The sequence below is a fragment of the Zootermopsis nevadensis genome, unplaced genomic scaffold (genome assembly GCF_977971745.1).
Source record: "Zootermopsis nevadensis isolate Lab colony 2312 unplaced genomic scaffold, Znev_1.0 Znev_ptg000028l, whole genome shotgun sequence".
NCBI classification, from domain to species: domain Eukaryota; kingdom Metazoa; phylum Arthropoda; class Insecta; order Blattodea; family Termopsidae; genus Zootermopsis; species Zootermopsis nevadensis.
This window is the reverse complement of record NW_028259160.1, coordinates 18224778-18245919: the sequence shown is the minus strand read 5'-3', so window position 1 is coordinate 18245919 and position 21142 is coordinate 18224778. Positions and strand designations below refer to the sequence as shown.

Here is a 21142-nt window from a genome sequence, read left to right as displayed (position 1 = left end):
TAGAAGCACTTAAGGTTTTCACTGTAAGTATTAAAAATGGTCATCTTCCACACAGATACATGATTTTTGCATATCATGTATAACAAGAAAGTCTGTAATTTGTAAACTTCACCAAATACTGTTCGGGCAGTTACATCAAGGATGAGCTGTCACAAATGTAGCATGTGTGGTAGAAAAGAAAAGAGTGTACAGAATTTTGATAAGGAAACCTGAAGGAAGACACTATTTGGCAGATGCAAATATAGATAAGAAAGTCATTTCAAAATAGATCTTTGAGAAACAGTATGGTGAAGGGATGGACTGGTTTGAACTGGTTCAAGGTAATTATGTTAGTGTGCTTATGTTAAAAAATTGTCATGAACTTTTCGTCCCCTACAAAGAAGTGTGTATGTTGTAAGGTTTCAGGTTCTCAAGGTGGCAAATACAAAGATGATTGTCTTCTGGGCTGCTGCACCATGTAGTCTCATAGAAACTGGCTGGCATTGCATCATCCTGATGACAACAGGCCATAAGCACCTTTGAAACACCAATTTCTACAAGACTGCATGGTGCAACTTCCCAGAACCCAGTCACCTTCAGTGAATATGTTGACCTGCTGGGATACAAACTTTTCAAGAAATATACTACACCATTAATATTTGCATGTATATTCATATTAGCTTATACTTTATTACAGTCTGAAGAAAATATATAAATATAACAAAAGCAAAACATTTTAATTAGTGTTGGTATAAAATACAACACAAGAGAGATAAGGGCTTCATTTCAATCTATTTTCAATACATATAATAAAATACACAATATATATCTAAAAATAGCTGCATATGTTATTAACAAGGTTCAATCCCATTAATTTTAATTTGCCATTATTCTGATTAACAACAAGCTTCAGAGATGCAATAAAGGCCCATAATTAATGTCATATTGAGGAAACAAGGATATGGGTTCCTCTGACAACTTCCACTGCAGAGACAACCACATCATCCACACTTTCATGAGTTTATGTTCAATGTTCTACAAATATTCAGAAGAGTATCTTATTCCATAGGCTGCTATTTAGGGAGAACTCCTTTCCAGAAACAATATGGAAACATCACTGTGGTTACACAGAAGTGGCAAAGGAACCCACAACTATCTTGTGGTGAGGCCATTATTTGGCAACAAGCACCTCATACTCAGGGTAGGCCAGTTCCTGACCACCATATGGAATGTAGCATACATTATGACTTCGCTGTACCTGAAACAAAGCATCAACACTGGGTCAGACTGAGAAATGTTATAAAAATCTTCAACCTCCCTTTGGGCACCATGAGCATGACAGGAAAAAAGAAACAATCAACCAACAAAACGACATAAAAGAAGGAAACACAGAAAGACAAGAATAGAAGATATACTAGCAGGTGACAGGAAGAAGGGTTCCACGCGGTAGCCGCGCGGTCTGAGGTATCATGCTTTGGACCGGTGATACAGAATGCGCGCTGGTTCGAGTCTCGGGGAAAGAAATTTCTCATAAGATTTTCGACCGATGCATGGGACTGGTGTCAACCCAGCATCGTGAGGAAATTGGGGAGCTACAATGGGTAGCGTAATCTGGTCATGAAAACTAGCAATGGCTGGGGGTTCGTCATGCTGACTACACGTCACCCTATACAGTATCTGGTTGGATGATAGTTCACCTCTGCTTAGGCATGTGAACGTGAGGCCAGCAGCCAGTTAGTCGGCTTTAGCTCTCATAGGGCTGTTATGCCACGGACAGGAGGAAGGGTTCCATTATGTGTTCAGAGTCAAAGTCAGACGGCGCCGATACCGACTTGGTAAGAATAAAAAATAACAATATATATGAATACATACATTTTTATGTACGTATTTATATTTTTTTTAAATAAGTGAAAGTGCGATGTCACCGGGAGGCTGTCCGTGCCTCTGGCGGCAGCCGAGGAGCCGACTGCCGGCCTGCGGACCCCCACGACCGACGATTGCTGATTTACGGGTGGCTGAGAAAACAGTACCAGTGCCGCGAGCGAGGCAGGCCGCGAAGAGGGGACAGATATAATGGTCGGCCGGTTGCCGGGGACTCTTTCGCGGGAAGGGCCCCATGGCCAGCCCGGCCGAGACGGAGTCTGGCAGAGACCTTGAGAAGCAGAGTTTGGATGCTGCACAGACGGAGTCTCGCATAGACTGGGTGTCATTCAACGTTTATGGTACGTATAGAATGGGAATAATTTCGACATTTTCATAAATTTTTAAATTTCTTTGAAAAAACTAAAAATGCTGGAAATTGTCAAAAAAAAACACAAAACCCAAAATTTTTGAAATTTTTCAAAAAAAATTCAAGTTTACATTTTTCAAATTCTTTAAGTTTTCTACGATTTTTGGGCACTTTCTAGCACTTTTTGATTTTTCGAAAATTTTGGGGAAATTTTAAATTTTTGACAATTTTGGCTGCCTGTGTTCTGAGTCAAAGTCACACGGTGCGTGATATCTGGCTGGTCACGTTCTGAGGTTTACTTCTTCGGTGCGTGCTACTTTCCGCGTTGCCTGACAGCACACGTCCCTCGGCGATACCGACTACATAAGAATAAAATTAAGAATATATATACGCATGTGTATATAAATGTGCATATTTATTTTTGAGAGAATAAGAAATTTTGGTAGAATCAAAAGAGTAAAAACATAATATAATAAAATAATAAGAAATCACATAAAGTACGTTGCCGTGGCTTGTGTGTATATTCGTGCGTGCGTGTTCAGAGTCAAAGTCAGACGGCGCCGATACCGACTTGGTAAGAATAAAAAATAACAATATATATGTATACATACATTTTTATGTGCGTATTTATATGTATTTTTTTAAATAAGTGAAAGTGCGCTGTCACGGGGAGGCTGCCCGTGCCTCTGGCGGCAGTTTGCTAGAGGACAACTAACTGCGTCTCTAGCTCAACCACACCCTCCCCTTCCAACTCACGTGACATGTGACGGACGACCTTGAGAACATCACAAGGAAACCCAAACAATGATTAGGAGAGAAATGCATCTGGGGTAATGACAGAACATCATTTAGAAGCGGTGGAATGATGACTGCAGGTGCTAAGGAGCTAGTTGCTATGAGAAACTGGCAGGGTGCTGGGGCCACCAACCTGTTCGCAAATACTTAGAGTGGACGTGTGGATTCCCCACTAAGTAAAGGAGAGCCACCAAAATGTCTTACCTTGACGAAACATCTCTCCATGACACCAGCAGCAGCAATCTCAATGTAACAAGTAGAAACAGAACAAAATAAAGAAAGCAATTCTATAAAACAATATTTTGTATCTGACATTACGTCAATAAACAGTTTCACGAGACGCGGTTTTAGTGCACGCTGATTACTGAATTGACAGGAGTTTCTGATTGAGGTCACAATGTTTATTAAGATCCCGGGACCCCTTCAACATGATAATCGTATGCTGATTGACTACCCAATAACAAGACCAATAAAACGTGCAACAAACAAAAATACGTTCTACCTCCAAGATTCATACGCAAAGGAATCTTCACTCACAGACGGCTCGAACACAAACATCCGGCAAAAGAGCTGTACCACTTAAAGGCCTCTCCCTTCCATTTCAGCGCAGATTCTTACAGTAGAATTGAGTTCTAGAATTAAAGGGAGGGCAGAAATGGGTTTCGTATTGTATGCAAATTACTAAAAAGTATATAAAGAAAAATATATATATTTTTAAAAAAGGAACATGCAAACACCAATCAATCAACCCCACCTCCAAGACTCAGGCTCCGGTCAGATTCTGTCATGTTCACTACCAACCCACTCACAAGTTATCACTTCTAATATACGTCACGACTGTGAAACAAAAAGTCACCTGACAAAAAGTAACCTCCCTATCTCACAGATTCATGCTGGAACCTTTCTTTTCTCTTCCCCGACACAAATGCAGAAACAAACAGCATTCTGATGACGCAGTTGATTGAACATGTACTTTTGTTCTGGGGGACACACTACTCAGGCAGCATTGCTAAACTAGCATTACTTCACGTATTTAAATTCCTCAAGTAACTGCACAACGCACAAAACCCGCAAATAATAAACACTTCTGAGTATATAAATGTCACTTATCAATGCCTCATGGCCTTCATTTATTTGATTCGACAATCATTAACACATAACCTCAACCGACAAACGAGAACAGGCTCTTTTTCCGTAACCTAATAACAGCCACAAAGATCATAGTTCGCACACAGAAACTTACAGCAATGATTCTTGCATTGTGGCATTTTAAGAGACTGAATATTTGCAATTATGAACTGAAATAAATTTAGCATGCAAACATCCTCAAAAGCGAAACCCGACCTCACTGCCAACTACCTGCACATAAACTACTTACGCCAGTCATGCTACACCTCCATGACTCCAAAAACTAGATTCACGCAACAAATCTCACCAACTTCTGACTTCCTTTCTCTCTCTCTCTCTCTCTCTCTGCGAACTTGGCCACAACAAAATCTAGTATCGAACCCAATAAACTACGTACTGCATCGACATAAATCATCGAACCAGAATCCCAATCTACCACATGGATCGTAGCCGAAGAGGTAACGTACGAGACTGCGGAGGACGACATCGGCAGTTCGAGACGGATTCTTACAGTAGAATTAAGTTCTAGAAATAAAAGAAGGGCAGAAACGGGTTTGGTATTGTATGCTTCACCTAACTGATTTCTGCCCTCTAAAAAAATTACAGAGGGTTTAAGTGGTACAGGATAAGGGAGCCTAAGATGAGAGAAGGAGGGGGTTATGCAAAAATATATTTATGAGGGAGCAGCCTAGGTGGTCCACCAACACCAAACAGATATCATACATCATTTCATTTCCAGGTCAACAATCTTTAACCAAAACCACATGTTCAAAGCACTGGAGTCAAAAAAGAAAGAATTCAGCCAAATAAATCAAACACATATCTTCACACACTATGGATATTTTAAAAATAGTACAAAATAAAAGACATAGAGATACAATAGAAAAATATTATATACAACAAACATTTAAACAAAACCTTTGCCTAAACGATAATAACATATACCTTAATAACCCCATCTTCAATGTCCTTCAGACACCTGACCCCAATCTCAACAACCACCTTTCACCTACTCTCTATAAGTGATCAGTATTGATCCAGTTCTCCTCAGATACGTTAGTACTTCTGAATACCTTCAAGACATCTACGCTCTTCCTCGGTATGTTCATTTTTACATTTTACCTTTTTATTTTTATTTTTATTTTTACCTTATTACATTTTGTCTTCTATACTCATTCTTTCAAGTTCAGTAATAATTAAAAATATTTTAAATTATTTACGTTACAGGCCAATGTTAAACCACTATCACTTCAAAATATACCCTCACTCCAATGAATTTGGAAGTAAACATCATCAGAAGTTACACAACAACAGTAATTAAGTTTTAGTTTATAAGATTATAATTTTTAACTTTTAACTTTACACCTGAAGATGGTTCAATGTAACCGAAACATGTAGTAAAAAGTTGTACCAAATATGTAAATGATATTTTAATATCTTATGTATAATTTTATTTATATACAATTGTAATTAGACGGAATAAACACGAATAATTAAATGTTTTCTTTGTTAAGAAAGCAGCTCATGCACAATAACATATGACATTACAGCTCTCATAAGTGGACACACAGAACTTCTCACCTCCAGAGCAGAGAAACTTTCCTCCAACCAACAAATTATCCTGCACTTGTGCTGAGAACTTGAGACTTACCTGAAAGAGAATGATTACATTTCACATTAACACGTCAGCATCTCTTACCCTGTGAAATGTCATGTCAGAAAAGGATGAAATGTATTTTTATATTCAAGGGGGTACACCAGATATACAGGTAGGACTCGGTTTACGCCTCTTCAATTTACACCCGCTTCACTTTTGCACCTGTCATAGATCATGATTGGAGGAGGTGATGAGTCAATTATTAAGGGATGCAAGATCTTCTGCAGCAACGACCCCAACTGGGAGCAGAGTTCAACCATTAAGAGAGGAATTGATACACTTCTAAAGCCATACTACAACTTATTATCAGAAAAGAAGAAAAACAAACAGACATCTATTCTATTATTTTTAAAGCAGTAAATTTTCTTTCTTTTTCTTAAACATTATACAATTTTCAATAAGTAAATTTCACACAATGAAACATTTTTCAAGTATTTTGCGTTGATTACTGAAAATCTTTATTTTATGCTGGAAATCTCAGGAACCCAACCCAGGCGTAAACCGAATCCTACATGTACTGAGTTTCACATCAAACTTACCATTTGATCAGCACTTTACTTTCAACAAAGAATGACTACTGTAATTGTTACGTGTAAAAAAGAACGAACTTCAAGTTGCATGTGAGATTACTCAAACTCTAAGGTACACATTATAATTTCTCATAACAGAGCTCAGTGAAAACCTCTTGAAAATATTCACTCCTTTATCTTCGCATAGGCGCTGACATTTTGAAGCTATTTGAGGCAGTTATGACAGTTTTGAAAGAAAACATTTTGCAGTGTACCTTTCTTGTAAAATGTGCTCAATTCATAAACCAAGTGGGTACCATCTATAAATTGATGGCCATTCCATAGCAAACACTCGGACTCTTTCGTTAAGAAAAATGCTGGCGGCGATACTGACCGTGCATTGGAAAATATACTTTGTGATCAGTTAACATCCTAACAAAATATAACTCTTATATATAATTACTGAGGCTTGGTACAGTTTGTCTTTTCATACTTCAGATGTATGATGGCACACAGCAAGGAGAAGAACGACACAGTAGCAGAAACAGCCACCAAGCACTTCTGTACTACAACACTGGGGAACAAATACAGTACATCAGAAGATGAGATTTATAAGCTCATCCACTTTGCTCTTTCACTACTCTCATACACGTGCACTCAAATTAGCTGGGGGGGGGGGGGGGGGGACAAAAAAATAATTTGCCTGGAATAAAATATTATCCAAAAATATAAATATGCAAAGCCTCTGCTGAAGACTATAAAGTATATTTCAGACATGTTGGGAAATCAGAAAGCAAACAATGCAAAGTGTATTATGGAATACAGGACAGAATGTGGTCAACCACCTATTCCATAAGAATTTATTCTGTCACTGTGCACTGGCAGAAGACGATAATTGCAGAAACTGCAAATGGCAGTGATTCTGATACTGATTTTAATCTGAATCAAGTCCATCACAATCGCCCTCAGAAAACAATGAAGACATTTATGAATTATCAGATGACTGGAATCAACCAGGATTTTTAGTAAAGGTGTGGCCACTTTCGATGTAAGCAGGATGTAGTTGTCCTCAGCTATGAGGACAATCTAATGGCATGCCACGACAGGATAGAGAGACCTGGAATAACAGCTGGGTGCAAAAGTGAAAAGACACTAATTCATGCAAAGGTGATAAAAACATGGCAGTGTGTTGCTGGGTCACTCTCAAGAGGAGCACAAAGATTAGTGTGTGCTCTATCAGCACTTCCTCTGCTTCCATGTTGAAGGCTGCCGCTACACATAAGATCACATGCTGAAGTCTACTAAAGACAATGTAAAATTTCCATTTTTTTCTTTCTCAAAATTTTCTAAACAATATTTTCCATTCTAGGAAATGCAAAATCCCACACCAGTGTCATCAAGGTCTAGCATTTAAAGAAGTACCTGAATTTAAACGCCCAGCAGTGAATGGGTACAATGACAGTAGGTTCATTCATCCAGATCAGAAGTTGTTATTAATAAATTACCATGTGCTGTCCTCAAATTTGATTACTGATCTGAATGCCATACATAACTGTGGACCTACTTATACTTTTCAGGAACACAAAAAGCAAAATATCACACTATACCTCACCATGCCATCCCGTTTGGATATCTGCCACACTTTGACAAACGAGTCCTCGGACACGGAGAGAAAGTACCCGGTATCTGGAGCTAAGTCGGCAGCTGTGATCCAGCGAGCGTGGGCTGCTACTTCACATACAAGACTCAAGGTCTTGGTGCCAAATACACGGATGTGACCAGATCCAAAAGCACACAAAATAAAACCTTCCCATATCTTCAAACTTGTACACGGATATCTGAAACAAATGCTTTGGCATTTTACTGATGGCATAAAGATTTGTGTCTCTTATGCAATTTTGAAACATGTATCATTTTGATCTTCCTTCAAAAATTCCAAGATTAGAACAAGTAAAAAAAATACAGTACTCTCAATAATTCATTTAAAGTAAATGGCATTTCTGACTTCACCATAAGCAACGAAGTTACTACAGGGACCAAAACCTGGGGCTGTAGATGAGAAAGTGCAGTGGGAGGGTAAAAGCAGAGGAGACAGATAAACTGACACCTGTTCAATCGTCTGAAGCTGCCAAAAGCTGTTGACGGCATCAGGTACCGAAACGCGCGAGAGCTTTGCTTGCGCAGACAGAACATTAAAGCACTTGGTAGTTATTCATGAACACAGACATCGTCACACCCTGAAGACAAAGCAGAGAAGTGTCTGAATTCAGCTAGTACAAACGCTCACCTGAAAGTGGGAAACATAGAAACAAGATGCAGTTCCCGCTCCAGCCTCCACAGACTGAGCTCTCCAGAATCATCTGCTGTGACTACAAGATTACCGCCAGTCACAGAAGCAGCAATGTCTGTAACTGCCTTCTTGTGAACCTGCTTGTGGTCGATTTTAACTACTGGATCCAAGTCTTCTGGAATGTGGAATATACGAATGGTCCCACTACTGTTTCCTGTAAACATAACAACGTATCTGACACACTAATGCTGCATATTTCAATATACTTGGTAAACAGATGGCATGGAAGTCCTGTAGGAGCGCTACCTGCAGTGATATGGTTGCTGGCAGGAACATATGACAGCAGAAAGGAAGTACTTCAAAGGTAAAACCCACCATGACACCACACAAACTTACAGGCAGAACATCATGAGCTTTCTGACTATACCATGCATGTTAGTACATAGGACATATTGAAAACAGGAAATTCACATACATTAAAACATCAACTCAACAGGGCCAGAGACACTTAAGAGACAATTTTTTTTTCAAGACTTCCAGTTTTAGAATTTAAAATGTACCAGCCTTATGGTCAGTAAGATAACACAGTTGTACTACTGATACTGACCAATATACTAAAATTGTTTCATCCAACACAGAGCACGGCACTGAAATACACAGAAGGACAATGCAGGCTTCCCATGTACAGTAAATGCCAAAAGTTTAATACACCAATAACACACATTCATGTTATCACATTTTTGGTGCACATGCAATAAAAAGTTGTAAAGTGCCTATTAAGTTCATCAAGTCTGTGTATGTTTAACAACCCGAGAAGATTTAATGAAATTTTATAACAAAAAGTTTTAGTAAAATTTATCAACACATTCCACTTCTTTTCATATGAAGACCTACATACACTTCTGTGCACTTACACACCATGAATTTAAAAGAATAACACAGCAAATATACAAATAATTATGCTATGCTATGCTATGCACACATTTTCTGATGTGTTGTACTCATTAGTCTAATATTACACATGCCTTAGTAACAGTGTGTCCAATGTACAGTTCTCAAATACAGACTGCATTCAGAGGCCAGAATGGATAAAAACATTCTGGGTTGTTGCACCGCATAATCTGGTAGAAGTTTACCGACGTTTCAGAGGTCCTAGATACCTCCATCATCAGGGACGCAACAACCCTGAAGATAGCCATCTTCACTCTCCGCCACGAAAACCTCGTTCGTTCATATGTATGTTGACATGCAACTGACAGTGTCATTAAATAAACCAATCAGAATAATAAATGATAAAATCTCAGTCAGCCAAAAAAGCATATGTTGCAGCTGTTCATAAGCAGATTGTAGTAAGAGCATGCTTAAAACAAATGTTATTCACTACAGGTTTAGGAACAAAACTAACCAACACATAGCATATCATGTCCAATTAGAGCCAACCCACGAGCAAAGTTGCCACCACCATCAGGCATATCTACGCAAGGATGGGAGAACTTGCAGACTCGGCCATCCTCATCAAATATTTGCACACCCAAGGATGAAGCGACCACTAACAGCTGATGTCTTTTCACATCACACCACATCACCTAAATTATAAGCAGATTTCTTACAGTACAGGCTTTCCTCACGGAGAGGTATAAATACATTGCGGGTGTAGAGTGTGTGTAACTGGCTGAACACAAAAGAATCATACAAGTTTAATATGCCAAAAATAAAGGTGTACCTTGAAAATATAGTGAGCAATAAAATCTCACACTCCTGTTTGCATGTAGCTTAAACAAGTGATATAACACATTTTTATACATTCTGTTTTTCTTGGACTTCAGTAGCAAGATCAATTTGGTTCAAGTCATCTTCAGACTAACTAGCATGAAAACCTCAAATCCTACTTAATTTAATCTACTTTACATGATATTTGTTAGTCAGTAAAAACATAACAACAATTCTGTAACAAGTGCAATGATTGATGTGTACACACTAGAATCTCAAGTACAGAATTCTTAATAAAATTACTTTTATGCCATTAACATGGGTTCAAATTTGGTGACTATACATACCACTGATACTTGTTCTCAATTGAAAGGACAGTTAACCATTATGACTGGAAAAGTTCAGCCATGCAGAAAGTCATAGCATCTTAAGTAAGGTACCCTACCATCAAACATTATGAATTAAAAAATTCAAACAAAATCAAGTCATGTCTTCGTCACATCCCCAAAATGTAATTTTGAACGAAAATGATTATGAATAATTTCCAAACCTTCCAATATAAATACAATGTTGGCAACAGATAATTAGGAATACAGGAAACTGTTACTTTTCCTTGTACTTCATTAATCACCGCACCTGTACACAGAATCTAAACATTCTTCTGTCGCTGACAGTTACTTAAAACAAGGGGGGTGGGGTTAGAAGTAAGCTAACCTGTGTCACAGAAGTGCTAACATGTCTTGGCTTGGTGCCACTTTCAACACATGGAATGTATTTAGCTCTTATTTCTGAATTATAAACAGGAATGACATTTATATAACCCTCATGAATAACAGCAATTGTTTGAGCTGTCTTTGTCTGCGGGGCAAATTGGACAGACAAGTTATTTGCAATGGCTGTAGCACTGCTTACAAGAGTTAATGTTCCGTTTCTTTCATACATCTGCTCCTGAAAAAAAAATTAGGAAGATCAACAAGAAATTGGAAAATAAATCGCATCTTTTTTCACAAGAATGTTCACAACATAACGAAACCTAACCTATAAATATGACGTCAACTAATGATTCCTCAGTTCAGCTGCCCAAATAACGCACTACAGACAAAGAAATAACAGAGAATTGTTTCACTTCCAGCATTTGAAACTTTTCAGCAATAACTATTCTGTTGAGTCATAAAAAGAAAGCATATTTCTACATAGGCTTCAAATTTCCAGATTGGAAGCCATACACATTCATTTCCTGAATTTATTCGATTTCAATATTAATACACTTTTATTCATTCGTAATTACCATCAATGTTGCCCAACTGCATAAGCTTAATAAATAATTCTTACAAGTATTCGTGGAACGTGATTACGAGAGAAATTACAATCTTACAATGCATCACTTCAAGCTAACTAATTTTCACTCCTGCTTCGTCTTCTGGAAGTTACAGGCTCGAATGTTGGCTAAAGTGACTCCGTTTTTTCATAGTCCCTCCTGACAAATGCTAAGACAGCACATCAAATTAGGCCACCACAATTCTTTATATATCCTTTCCACTTCATTATGAAATGGATTACTCTACTCTACGCTATAATGTCCGAGCTATACCGACAGCGTCGTTAAATGGACGATAAACAAATTCAATGTTTTTTTAAATTCCCTCCACATTTTTATACCTATTCTTGCATAAAAATCACAGCAAATGTCAGGCATCTACTTAATAAAATGCGTTAAATTACCTCAGTAAATTCTTTCCGATAATATGAAGGATGATATAACCTCAAAACAATTTTCGTAATTTGGAAGCTGATACCAAAGAACACACAATCACAAAGCCACTTACTGCAAACTCCATCCAGAGCAGCATAATTCTTAACAAAAAAGTTTCCCACCATAAATAACCACCCTAAGCATTAATCATGCTTTTTATAACCCTAATCTTGGGTAGCCTGTAAATCCAACCAACATACCATTTCTTTAAAAATCCACGTGAATACTGATTAGAATCCTGTCTACGACTGTATCAAGCTAATGGTCTCATCTGATACGATTGACATTGATTTTAACTGCATATGCATTATTTCCCCATGTAAAATGTTTTGTTCACACCCTCCTCATTTGAAACACTAATTATATGGTGAAGGTTTTCCTACTGTTTCCCACCTCTGAAATGCATATTCAATGACACCGATTTCCTTGTGAAATCACTTTGCATGAAACCTAACGTGCAGTTTCAGATCTGATGTTCTCATGGTGAAAGAGTGTTGTTTGTCTTCAGGATCTGAGGATGTGAACCGCACCAGTGGCTCACCATCACATCTACTAGTGTTTATGAAAAGGTAAGTTGGGGATAAGAAGCATCTCATTGGAATGTGGTGGCAAGGGAAGGCAGACAGAAGAAGGGAAACACTGTATACTGCACACTACAGAATGAAAAGGGTAGTGGCTGTCACACACATGAAAACTGAATGTCTTAAGTCGCCATATAAATTAACAAATCTGAATTCTGCAAATTATGAGCTGGGGATCCTAACAATTTAGGTAACAAGAAGATATTTCAAGGAGTTGCTGAAATCCTGGATGATGACATAAAAATACCAGAATACCTTCAACTTTTGTCACACAATTGATGTGAGATCATTCAGAGGAGCAGATTGCGACACTGATCATTATCTGGTGGTAGCAAAAGTGAGGGAGCGGCTTTCAGTAAGTAGACGAACTAAACAAAATTTTGACACAGAAAGATTTGATTTGAAAAAATTAAGTGAGGGAGAGGCAAAGGAACAATATCAAGTTGAAATTTCGAATAGGTTTCAAATTTTAGAGACAAATGAGGATAATGAAAGTGTGGACATCAACAGGGAGTGGGAAAATGTCAGAAACTGCATCAAAATTTCAGCAAAAGAGAAACTAGGATACTACAGGAGAAAGCAAAATAAACCGTGGTTTGATGAAGAATGTTCAAAATTAATAGATCGAAGGAAGCAAACAAAATTTCAATGGTTGCAGAACCCAAACAAAACAAATGCGGATAATCTATGTAACGTGAGACGTGAGGCTAGTAGAACCTTTAGGACTAAGAAAAGGGAATACCTGAAGGGCAAAATTGCTGAACTTGAGACAAATAATAAGGAAAAAAACATCAGAGACCTGTACAGAGGCATTAATAACTTTAAGAAAGGATATCAACCCCAGACCAATTTGGTAAAGGATGATAGTGGCAATTTGCTTGCAGATCCAATAAAAATTGTGAATAGGTGGAAAAATTTCTTTAGCGAGCTCTTAAATGTTCATGAGACTGGTGATATTAGACAGATTAAAATGCATACAGCTGAACTGTTGGTGCCAGAACCTAGCTTAGATGAAGTGGAACTAGCCATTGGGAAGTTGAAAAGTTATAAATCTCCAGGAATTGATCAGATTCCGGCCGAATTAATTAAAGCAGGTGGCAAAGGGTTGCATATGAGGATCCATAAGCTTATTCAGTTAATTTGGGATAAGGAAGAGATGCCACATCAATGGAAGGAATCCATAATTATTCCTATTTATAAGAAGGGGGACAAGACTGAGTGTGGTAATTACCGAGGAATATCGCTGCTATCAACCTCATACAAAATTCTATCCAACATTCTTTTGGCAAGATTAACCCCATATGCGAATGAAACTATTGGGGATCATCAGTGTGGGTTCAGACGAAACAGATCAACGATTGATCAGATCTTTTGCATTCGTCAGATACTAGAGAAAAAATGGGAGTTCGGTGGGACTGTACATCAGTTATTTATAGATTTCAAAAAAGCCTATGACTCTGTGAAGAGAGAAGTGCTATATAATATTCTTATTGAATTTGGTATACCAAAGAAGCTAGTGGGTCTAATAAAAATGTGCTTAAATGAAACCTGCAGCAAAATTCGAGTAGGTAAATATGTATCTGAGACATTCCTCATCAAGAACGGTCTAAAACAAGGAGATGCTTTGTCTCCCTTGCTCTTTAACTTTGCGCTAGAATACGCCATCAGGAAGGTCCAAGGTAGGCAGGAGGGTTTGCAATTGAACGGGACACATCAGCTATTGGCATATGCTGATGATGTTAATTTATTGGGGGACGATATAAATACAATAAAGAGGAACGCAGAAGTTTTACTAGAGGCTGGTAGACAAGTGGGGCTAGAAGTAAATTCAGAAAAAACTAAGTACATGTTAGTATCTCGTCATCAGAAGACAGGCGGGCAAAATTATCTTAGGGTGGCTAATAAATCCTTTGAAAGGGTTACAAAGTTCAAATATTTGGGAACAACAATAACAAATCAAAATGATACTTGTGAGGAAGTTAGGAGGAGACTAAATTCCGGAAATGCTTGCTACTTCTCAGTCCAAAATATTTTGTCTTCCCGTCTGATTTCTAAGAACCTGAAAATGAAAGTATACAAAACAATAATCTTGCCTGTTGTTTTGTATGGGTGCGAAACATGGTCTCTCACTCAGAGGGAGGAACACAGATTGCAGGTGTTTGAGAATCGGGTGTTGAGGAGGATATTTGGGCCTAAGAGGGAAGACGATGGGGCGTGGAGAAAACTGCACAATGACGAGCTTAAAAATCTGTACTGCTCCCCCAGTATTGTGAGGGTGATTAAGTCGAGAAGAGTGAGATGGGCGGGACATGTAGCGCGCATGGATGGGACAAGAGGTGTGCACCGGGTACTGGTTGGGAAACCTGAAGGGAAGAGACCGCTGGGGAGACCTAGACGTAGATGGGAGGATAATCTCAGGCGGGATCTATGGGAGATAGGAGTTGAAGGAAACTGGATTTTGTTGGCCCAGGACAGGGTCCGGTGGAGGGCTTTGGTTAATTCGGTGATGAACCTTCGGGTTCGGTAAGCCATCTAGTTAGTTAGTTAGTTAGTTATACTTCACATTATTAAAAAAATGTATCTGAATGTTGTACAACACCTGCTTTAATAGCTGCTGCAAAGTCACAAAGTGCAATCTCTGGTGGACATCTTGAACTCTGCACTATTTTCTTTCTGAAGGCTGTAGCCTTCTGACAGGACTTCTCTGTACGTACCACAACGCTGTATAGCTCATTATGCATTTTTATCTGATGATATAAATACACAGAAAATAAGCTAGTTTCCATACACTGACTTGCCACATTCTAGCAAAATCTCACGGGTAATATTTACAACAAAACAAAGTTCATGAAGTGTAAATTATTCACTACATCACTTCTCCACTACCTGGTATTTCTCTAGTATGCACACGAGAATGATGTCTCTTAAGGTTGCCAAGTTCTGTGAAGCTTCGTTCACATACAACACATTCATATGGTTTCTCCCCCGTGTGAATACGATAATGCCTTCTCAGTTTTTCTCGCACTGGAAATTTCTTATTGCATACATCACAATTATACGGCTTTTCCCCTGTGTGTATGAGTTTGTGCGCGTTGAGATGTCCACCCTGAGAAAAACTTCTATTACATACTTCACAAGTGTAAGGTTTTTTACCTGTATGGATAAAACTGTGTATCACAAGATTTTCTTTCTGTGAGAAATGTTTATTGCATACTTCACATTTGTAAATCTTCACTCCAGTATGAGTGCGATAATGTTTCTTCAAATGATCATTCCTTGAAAAGTTCTTGTTACAAACATCACATTTGTACTGTTTAATTTCCATGTGTGTTGTACGATGCCTGTGAAGACTTGCGCTGCGTGAGAATTTTGCATTACACACATTGCATTCAAAAGGCTTCTCACCAGTGTGTATACGGTAATGATTCTTGAGGATTTTACGAACAGAAAACTTCTTACTGCACACATCACAAGCGTACGGCTTCTTGGCAGTGTGGCTGCGAAAATGGTTCTTGAAAGACCCTTCGGTTGAGAATGTCTTGTTACAAACATCACAATTATATGGTTTCTCTTCTGTAAGGGAATGAATACAATTTGGGATGCAACAGTTTCCTGAAAACTGTTTACTACATACTGTACTTAAAGGGTCCATCGTATTCATTGTTTCAAAGTCATCTTCTACTTTTCCATCAAGTTGCACATGTAAAAAAGTGTTGACCAAGTTGCTCTCCTCTGTAGATTTTCCGTCATGTTTCTGCTGATTTTGTGTCACAGAAGAACTCAGACCACAGATGAAACCTTGCGAACCAGTCAGTCTCTCTACACTGTAATACGAAACAAACGCTGGTTTTAGTTTCCTAATACTGTAACAATTATTTACTTGCAGCCTCATGGAACTGTGATTTGACATACATACCCATACTTAACCATTGGGCCAACAGACAAAAGACAAATACATAGTAACTTTCAAAACACACTAACCTGTCTGTGCGCACTTGAAGTTCCTCTACTGACACTTCATCTTTCATTTCTTCCTTGACTGCAGCATTATCCCAACACTCATCCTGCAACACAAGCCAGTAATTAATAGTCCAGTGAGGGAGTAACAAGTTCAGGGAAGAACTCACAAAGCATACTTTCCCCTGTCTCGTAGACTTCCAGTCAAAACAGATCTTGTGTTGTTAATGTCATATTCAGATAATGTAATATAACCCGATTCAGCGCATGGGTTACGGGGCTGAACTCAAGTCGTTGCCATGTTGTTGACTTACAAACTATACACAATACAGACTATCTACGCACATATTTTTATAATCTATCTCCATTCCAGAACTTATTTCTGACAAACTGAAAGCTAAGTACAAGTATAAGTCTAATTCTGCTGACAGCTGAAAAACAAGAGACCTGAAGAGCTACATTTTTGATGGATGTACCATCACGAAAGGTTTCAAAGTTATGTTCATTTTTCAGTAATAAGCATAAATTATTTACAAATAAATGCAAGGATTTAAAGAGCATACGACTTCTTGTCGCCTACTATTTTCCTATTTTGTGACTGTAAATGATGTAAATGTGAGAGAATGTGTACAAACTTTGTATGAAGTGGTCTCTTGTGTCTGGAAAGCATGATGACATGGCTTAAGAGATTACGTTCATCAAAGAATGCTAAAACAAACACATCAAATCTGATACTATTGTGTGTGTGTCTGTGGGTATCAGGCAGACAGGTTTCACTTGTGCTTGAACACGTGACACTCGCATCTTGCAACAGCACTGAAAGAACAAAACATGATGAATACCTTCTGAGGTGTAATGTCAGATGTGAGGCAAGTGCCTTTGTTACTTTACAGTACACTTGAGGCCCACGTATGCTGAACTTTGACCCTTTGAAATGGAGGTAAAATAACACTTGTAAACATAACTTACGTATGCTTCAGTCTTCACTACACAAAATGGTTCTGGCACAGGTTCCATTTCATGTTTTATATCAATGAGTGGCTCTTCTCCACTCTGTGAAGGCAGAGAGACTGACTCTTCATCTGAATCAGGCTCTACTTTAATTATATCCATGATGGCCTGTAAATAATGTTATACATGTCATTATTAGAATTTAGAGTTCAAACAGAAAGGGTCACAGTTTTTAATTTTTATAGCTAAGAGATTTTTTCCCATTTGTTTAATAATGCAGCCATAACGATTAAGGCAATATATTCCTCTAAAATGTTGGTATCCAACTACAAATCCACATGACACTGCATTCACCAAAATTAATACATGCGTGAGTTGAAACTTCCCCAGTAATGATGGATGGGATGTTGCAGTCTGGCTGACACCAATTGATGCTTCTGAGGAGTTTCTGGCCTCCATCATCAGTGTGAAAGTCAATGTCTACTAGACTACGTAATGCAACATCTCAGAAGGTAGCATATCTCATACTTGTCACCATGAAAACCTCACATCTTAACTGATAACAGTCCTCCAATGTTGCCATGACAGAGTGCTGCCTCACATCGTAACACGTAGAAAAATGGGACAAGAGTGGGAGGAATCAGTGACTATAAGAGTCGGCATGATGGTAAGCGAGTCGCAGTGGCTATTCCCCAGCACACAGCCTTCCTGTGGAAGTTTCCAGTCAGTCATGCATTGAACAGGCTTCATAGGATTTGGTGGACCAGGGTAGGAAGGTCTGCATGCAGTAAAAAGCGATAATGATTAGCATTATGATAAGTGAGAGGTAAGCTCATTGTTCTTATTGTTATTACTGTCATTATTGGAGACATTCATACACTTGTATATCATACAGAATAACATTCTGCTGTAGAACAACAAACAACCTACAACAATAATACATAGGGAGAGACAATGAGGTCATACTGTACATTTATTGTTCAAGATCTGCACTTTCTAATAAGCATATAAGCCAGGCTTTGTACCACGTAATGGCACTGCAAATCATAATACACAGAATCAGAGATTATTGCAAAACAAAGACTTTTTTGTTCAGATTGTTCAATGTCATAGGTGAGCAAGCAGTTCTGTGGCACAATCATTGTTGAGCTGGGATTTTCAAAGAAGCAAAGACACACTAAAATAATTTACTCTCGAAAACACTAGGCACTATAACACTGTTTCTTGATCTCATGGTGACCTGGAATCTGGGATTGGTTGTTTATTGAGCCCTAGCAAAAGTATCCACGCTTTAATATACACTTTGTAAGAGCGCATGAAAAAAAGGCACAAAATCTATGTGTTTATTAAATAACTGTGAAAAGGCCCTTAGCTTTAAAAGTATTAAAACTATGTGGAAATTTATATCAATGGTTACAAAAATTCCCATTAAAAGGGATCCTCACTACACTAAATCCAATCAAAATCACTGCTGTTGAGAACTGGGTGTGACATCAACCTGCCTGTCCCCAGAGTATCTAACTTCAACATCCCACTACTATTAACTGAAACAAACAGGGTGATGCTTTCTGAAACCAACGGAGGTTTGTACATCATACACTGCCACAGACTCAGATGGATATAGTCAAGTCAGTCATGACCGTACATTCCAGCTGTTCATAAGCTTTCAATCACCTGCACAATGAGGGCTTCAAACTGGACATGAACTACTGTAACCTTTGTGAATACGGAAACAGGATGTCATACTAAAACCACAGAAGTGACAAGGTAAGATAAACACAATGAACTGAAATACAAATTTATGTTAGTTCATGTTATGTTGTTATAGTTGATCTTAAACTATAATGCTACAATTAGTAACACCATTATTGGTGGGGCTTAAATGGAGTGCTGAGGAATGGGTTACTGTAGAGCCACAAGAGTGGGAATTGGAGAATTGCACCTCTTTCTCATACTTCTGCCTCCCTCCCACAATTACACACTAATGCTGCGTTTGAAACCTTCTATTTCTGGAGATAACGTATGGCAGTAGCTCACCAAACTTTCACAGAACAATTGGGGTGGAGTGATAATCACATACAAGGCCCTATTACTTTCAACCCATTAACCTTATGAGCATTCACTAAAATGTCTTCTACGGTAATTCCCATATATTTAGAGCTATTTCTAAATCATTAGGATGCCTTGTCACCTTTTGGTACCAAAAATTAAGTTGGAATTTGAGAATATGACACTTTCACAGTGTATAACCTCTCTGGGGTTTGTATGTGGAAACACTCATAAGCACCGCACCTAATGGTTCACTCTGTACCTCCTCGAAACACTAAGCACGAAAATATAACTCCGTATCATCAAACTGCACTACCTGAACCTGTTGCCTTCACACAAACATTTACAACAATTTTACTAACACCAACAGCGAACAACAAATTTCGAACACAAAGACGAAACTTACTAAATTCAACAGCATGGTAGTTCAACTAGAGCCATCTACAGTCTTCATTTTCATGTAATTGTAATTTCAAATATGTATTTTATGTACTATAAAATCAATGGTTAGTTTTACCTAGTAATAAGACCAGATACGGGTAAACAGAGGAAACATTACAGATGAATATACTTTCATTAAGACCGGCGAGTAATTATTTGTTTTGTACGTAACCAGTCACGCCATCAATCAGGACCACCGTGAAGCGACTACATTACAAATTAATACCAACTTCGGAATTATTCTGTTACAGGGACATGGTGTTCTCACAAGCAGAACACAAGTGAGAAGGCGCAATAGAGCTCTGATTCCCCGGTCGTATAGCATGTCTTAAAGATCAATGATTCGCATCGTGTGAATAAGCGCTTCTGTTATTAATATAACAACTTTGTAACCGTGATTATCGTGACCAGAAGAATTTTCTGGATTGGCAGTCCAAGGATTTATTTATGTACAGGGGTGATCACCAGTCTTTGAAATTAGCGCGTTAATTTTTCCGGAGTCTTGTAAAACACAAACAAATGGCTGTGTAAAGCCCACCCCCGTTATTAAACACCACTTGAAATTTTAGCACCAACAAAACTACAGGCAGAAACGAGAAACAGTGGTGGCCTTATGACGCGTCGAACGTCTGTTGGCCTGCAATCTATGAAATTAAATTAGGGAAACGACTAGAATATTAAACGAAGCCTCGCCTTAGTAAAGACAGCAGATATCATTTATACGGGTGAGTGCCAACAGCGAGCTTACACAGTTTGTTACGAATATAAATCAAATGAGTGTGCTAAGTCTGCGCCTAAGTACAGTTTGCGGACTTCTTAATATTTTAAATACATTTTATCTTTCTTCCGACAACAATAATGCATTGTTGATAAAAATCAACACATCCCACGATTTCGTCGAAGAGAAGCCTAACATGACAGAAATGGACAGGCATTAATTTCTTCGCCGGAGTATGTGACCTTGAAATTTCTGCATCAATGACGTCATTCGCCTGGAGACAAATTAGTAACGCTGCCGAGTACAATCAAACGAACGGCGCTACAACTACCCCTCAACTTATCTCCGGGGCACACGTAACTATTGGGCATGCGCAATAAGACGGTGTCCTTTG

At 38.4% G+C, this 21142-nt stretch overlaps 2 protein-coding genes and 1 long non-coding RNA gene across 22 annotated transcripts; 1 reads left to right on the top strand and 2 right to left on the bottom strand.

Moving 5' to 3' along the window:
• Window positions 1-631: 631 nt before the first annotated feature.
• LOC110826633 (WD repeat-containing protein 54) lies at window positions 632-15362 on the bottom strand. 15 transcript variants are annotated; one of them, XR_015537565.1, is made up of 9 exons: window positions 11587-11989; window positions 11337-11390; window positions 11013-11246; window positions 9994-10174; window positions 8586-8802; window positions 7911-8136; window positions 3759-5783; window positions 2821-3636; window positions 632-1237 (listed from the first exon to the last, which is right to left on the bottom strand). XR_015537565.1 is itself a non-coding variant. In XM_087357806.1 (6 exons), exons 1-6 carry the CDS (start codon window positions 12174-12176, stop codon window positions 1151-1153), a joined length of 1101 nt encoding a protein of 366 aa, XP_087213932.1. In that variant the 5' UTR covers window positions 12177-12886; the 3' UTR covers window positions 632-1150. The 15 variants fall into 15 exon arrangements, 3 of the variants coding, with proteins under 3 accessions (XP_087213932.1, XP_087213931.1, XP_021913150.1); XR_015537567.1 differs by having other exon boundaries at window positions 11631-11989; XR_015537571.1 differs by having other exon boundaries at window positions 11211-11246; window positions 11587-11988.
• On the top strand, window positions 1898-3344 carry LOC110826635 (uncharacterized). The gene is made up of 2 exons (XR_002542104.2): window positions 1898-2201; window positions 2860-3344. It is a non-coding gene; the product is annotated as an uncharacterized LOC110826635 (long non-coding RNA).
• Window positions 15359-20255, bottom strand: LOC110826631 (uncharacterized). Of its 6 annotated transcripts, none has more exons than XM_022057452.2 (4): window positions 20107-20255; window positions 17559-17708; window positions 16614-16696; window positions 15359-16456 (listed from the first exon to the last, which is right to left on the bottom strand). In XM_022057452.2, exons 2-4 carry the CDS (start codon window positions 17700-17702, stop codon window positions 15499-15501), a joined length of 1185 nt encoding a protein of 394 aa, XP_021913144.2. In that variant the 5' UTR covers window positions 17703-17708; window positions 20107-20255; the 3' UTR covers window positions 15359-15498. The 6 variants fall into 6 exon arrangements, with proteins under 6 accessions (XP_021913144.2, XP_021913142.2, XP_021913146.2 ...); XM_022057450.2 differs by having other exon boundaries at window positions 19996-20117; XM_022057454.2 differs by lacking the exon at window positions 20107-20255 and adding an exon at window positions 19906-20011.
• Between the last annotated feature and the right edge of the window lie 887 nt (window positions 20256-21142).

Bases quoted from the DNA above. Each gene is read 5' to 3' on its own strand.
- LOC110826633 (XM_087357806.1), bottom strand. From the start codon at position 12,176: ATGGTGGGAAACTTTTTTGTTAAGAATTATGCTGCTCTGGATGGAGTT. The intron at 8,803-9,993 runs GTTAGTTTTGTT...TTATGTTTACAG, and splicing joins ACATGATATGCTATGTGTTG to GAAACAGTAGTGGGACCATT. The intron at 8,137-8,585 runs GTGAGCGTTTGT...CATTTGTTTCAG, and splicing joins TCTATGTTTCCCACTTTCAG to ATATCCGTGTACAAGTTTGA.
- LOC110826631 (XM_022057450.2), bottom strand. The intron at 16,697-17,558 runs GTAAGTTATGTT...CTTGTGTTGCAG, and splicing joins TAGTGAAGACTGAAGCATAC to GATGAGTGTTGGGATAATGC. The intron at 16,457-16,613 runs GTTAGTGTGTTT...TTCGTATTACAG, and splicing joins CTTCAAGTGCGCACAGACAG to TGTAGAGAGACTGACTGGTT.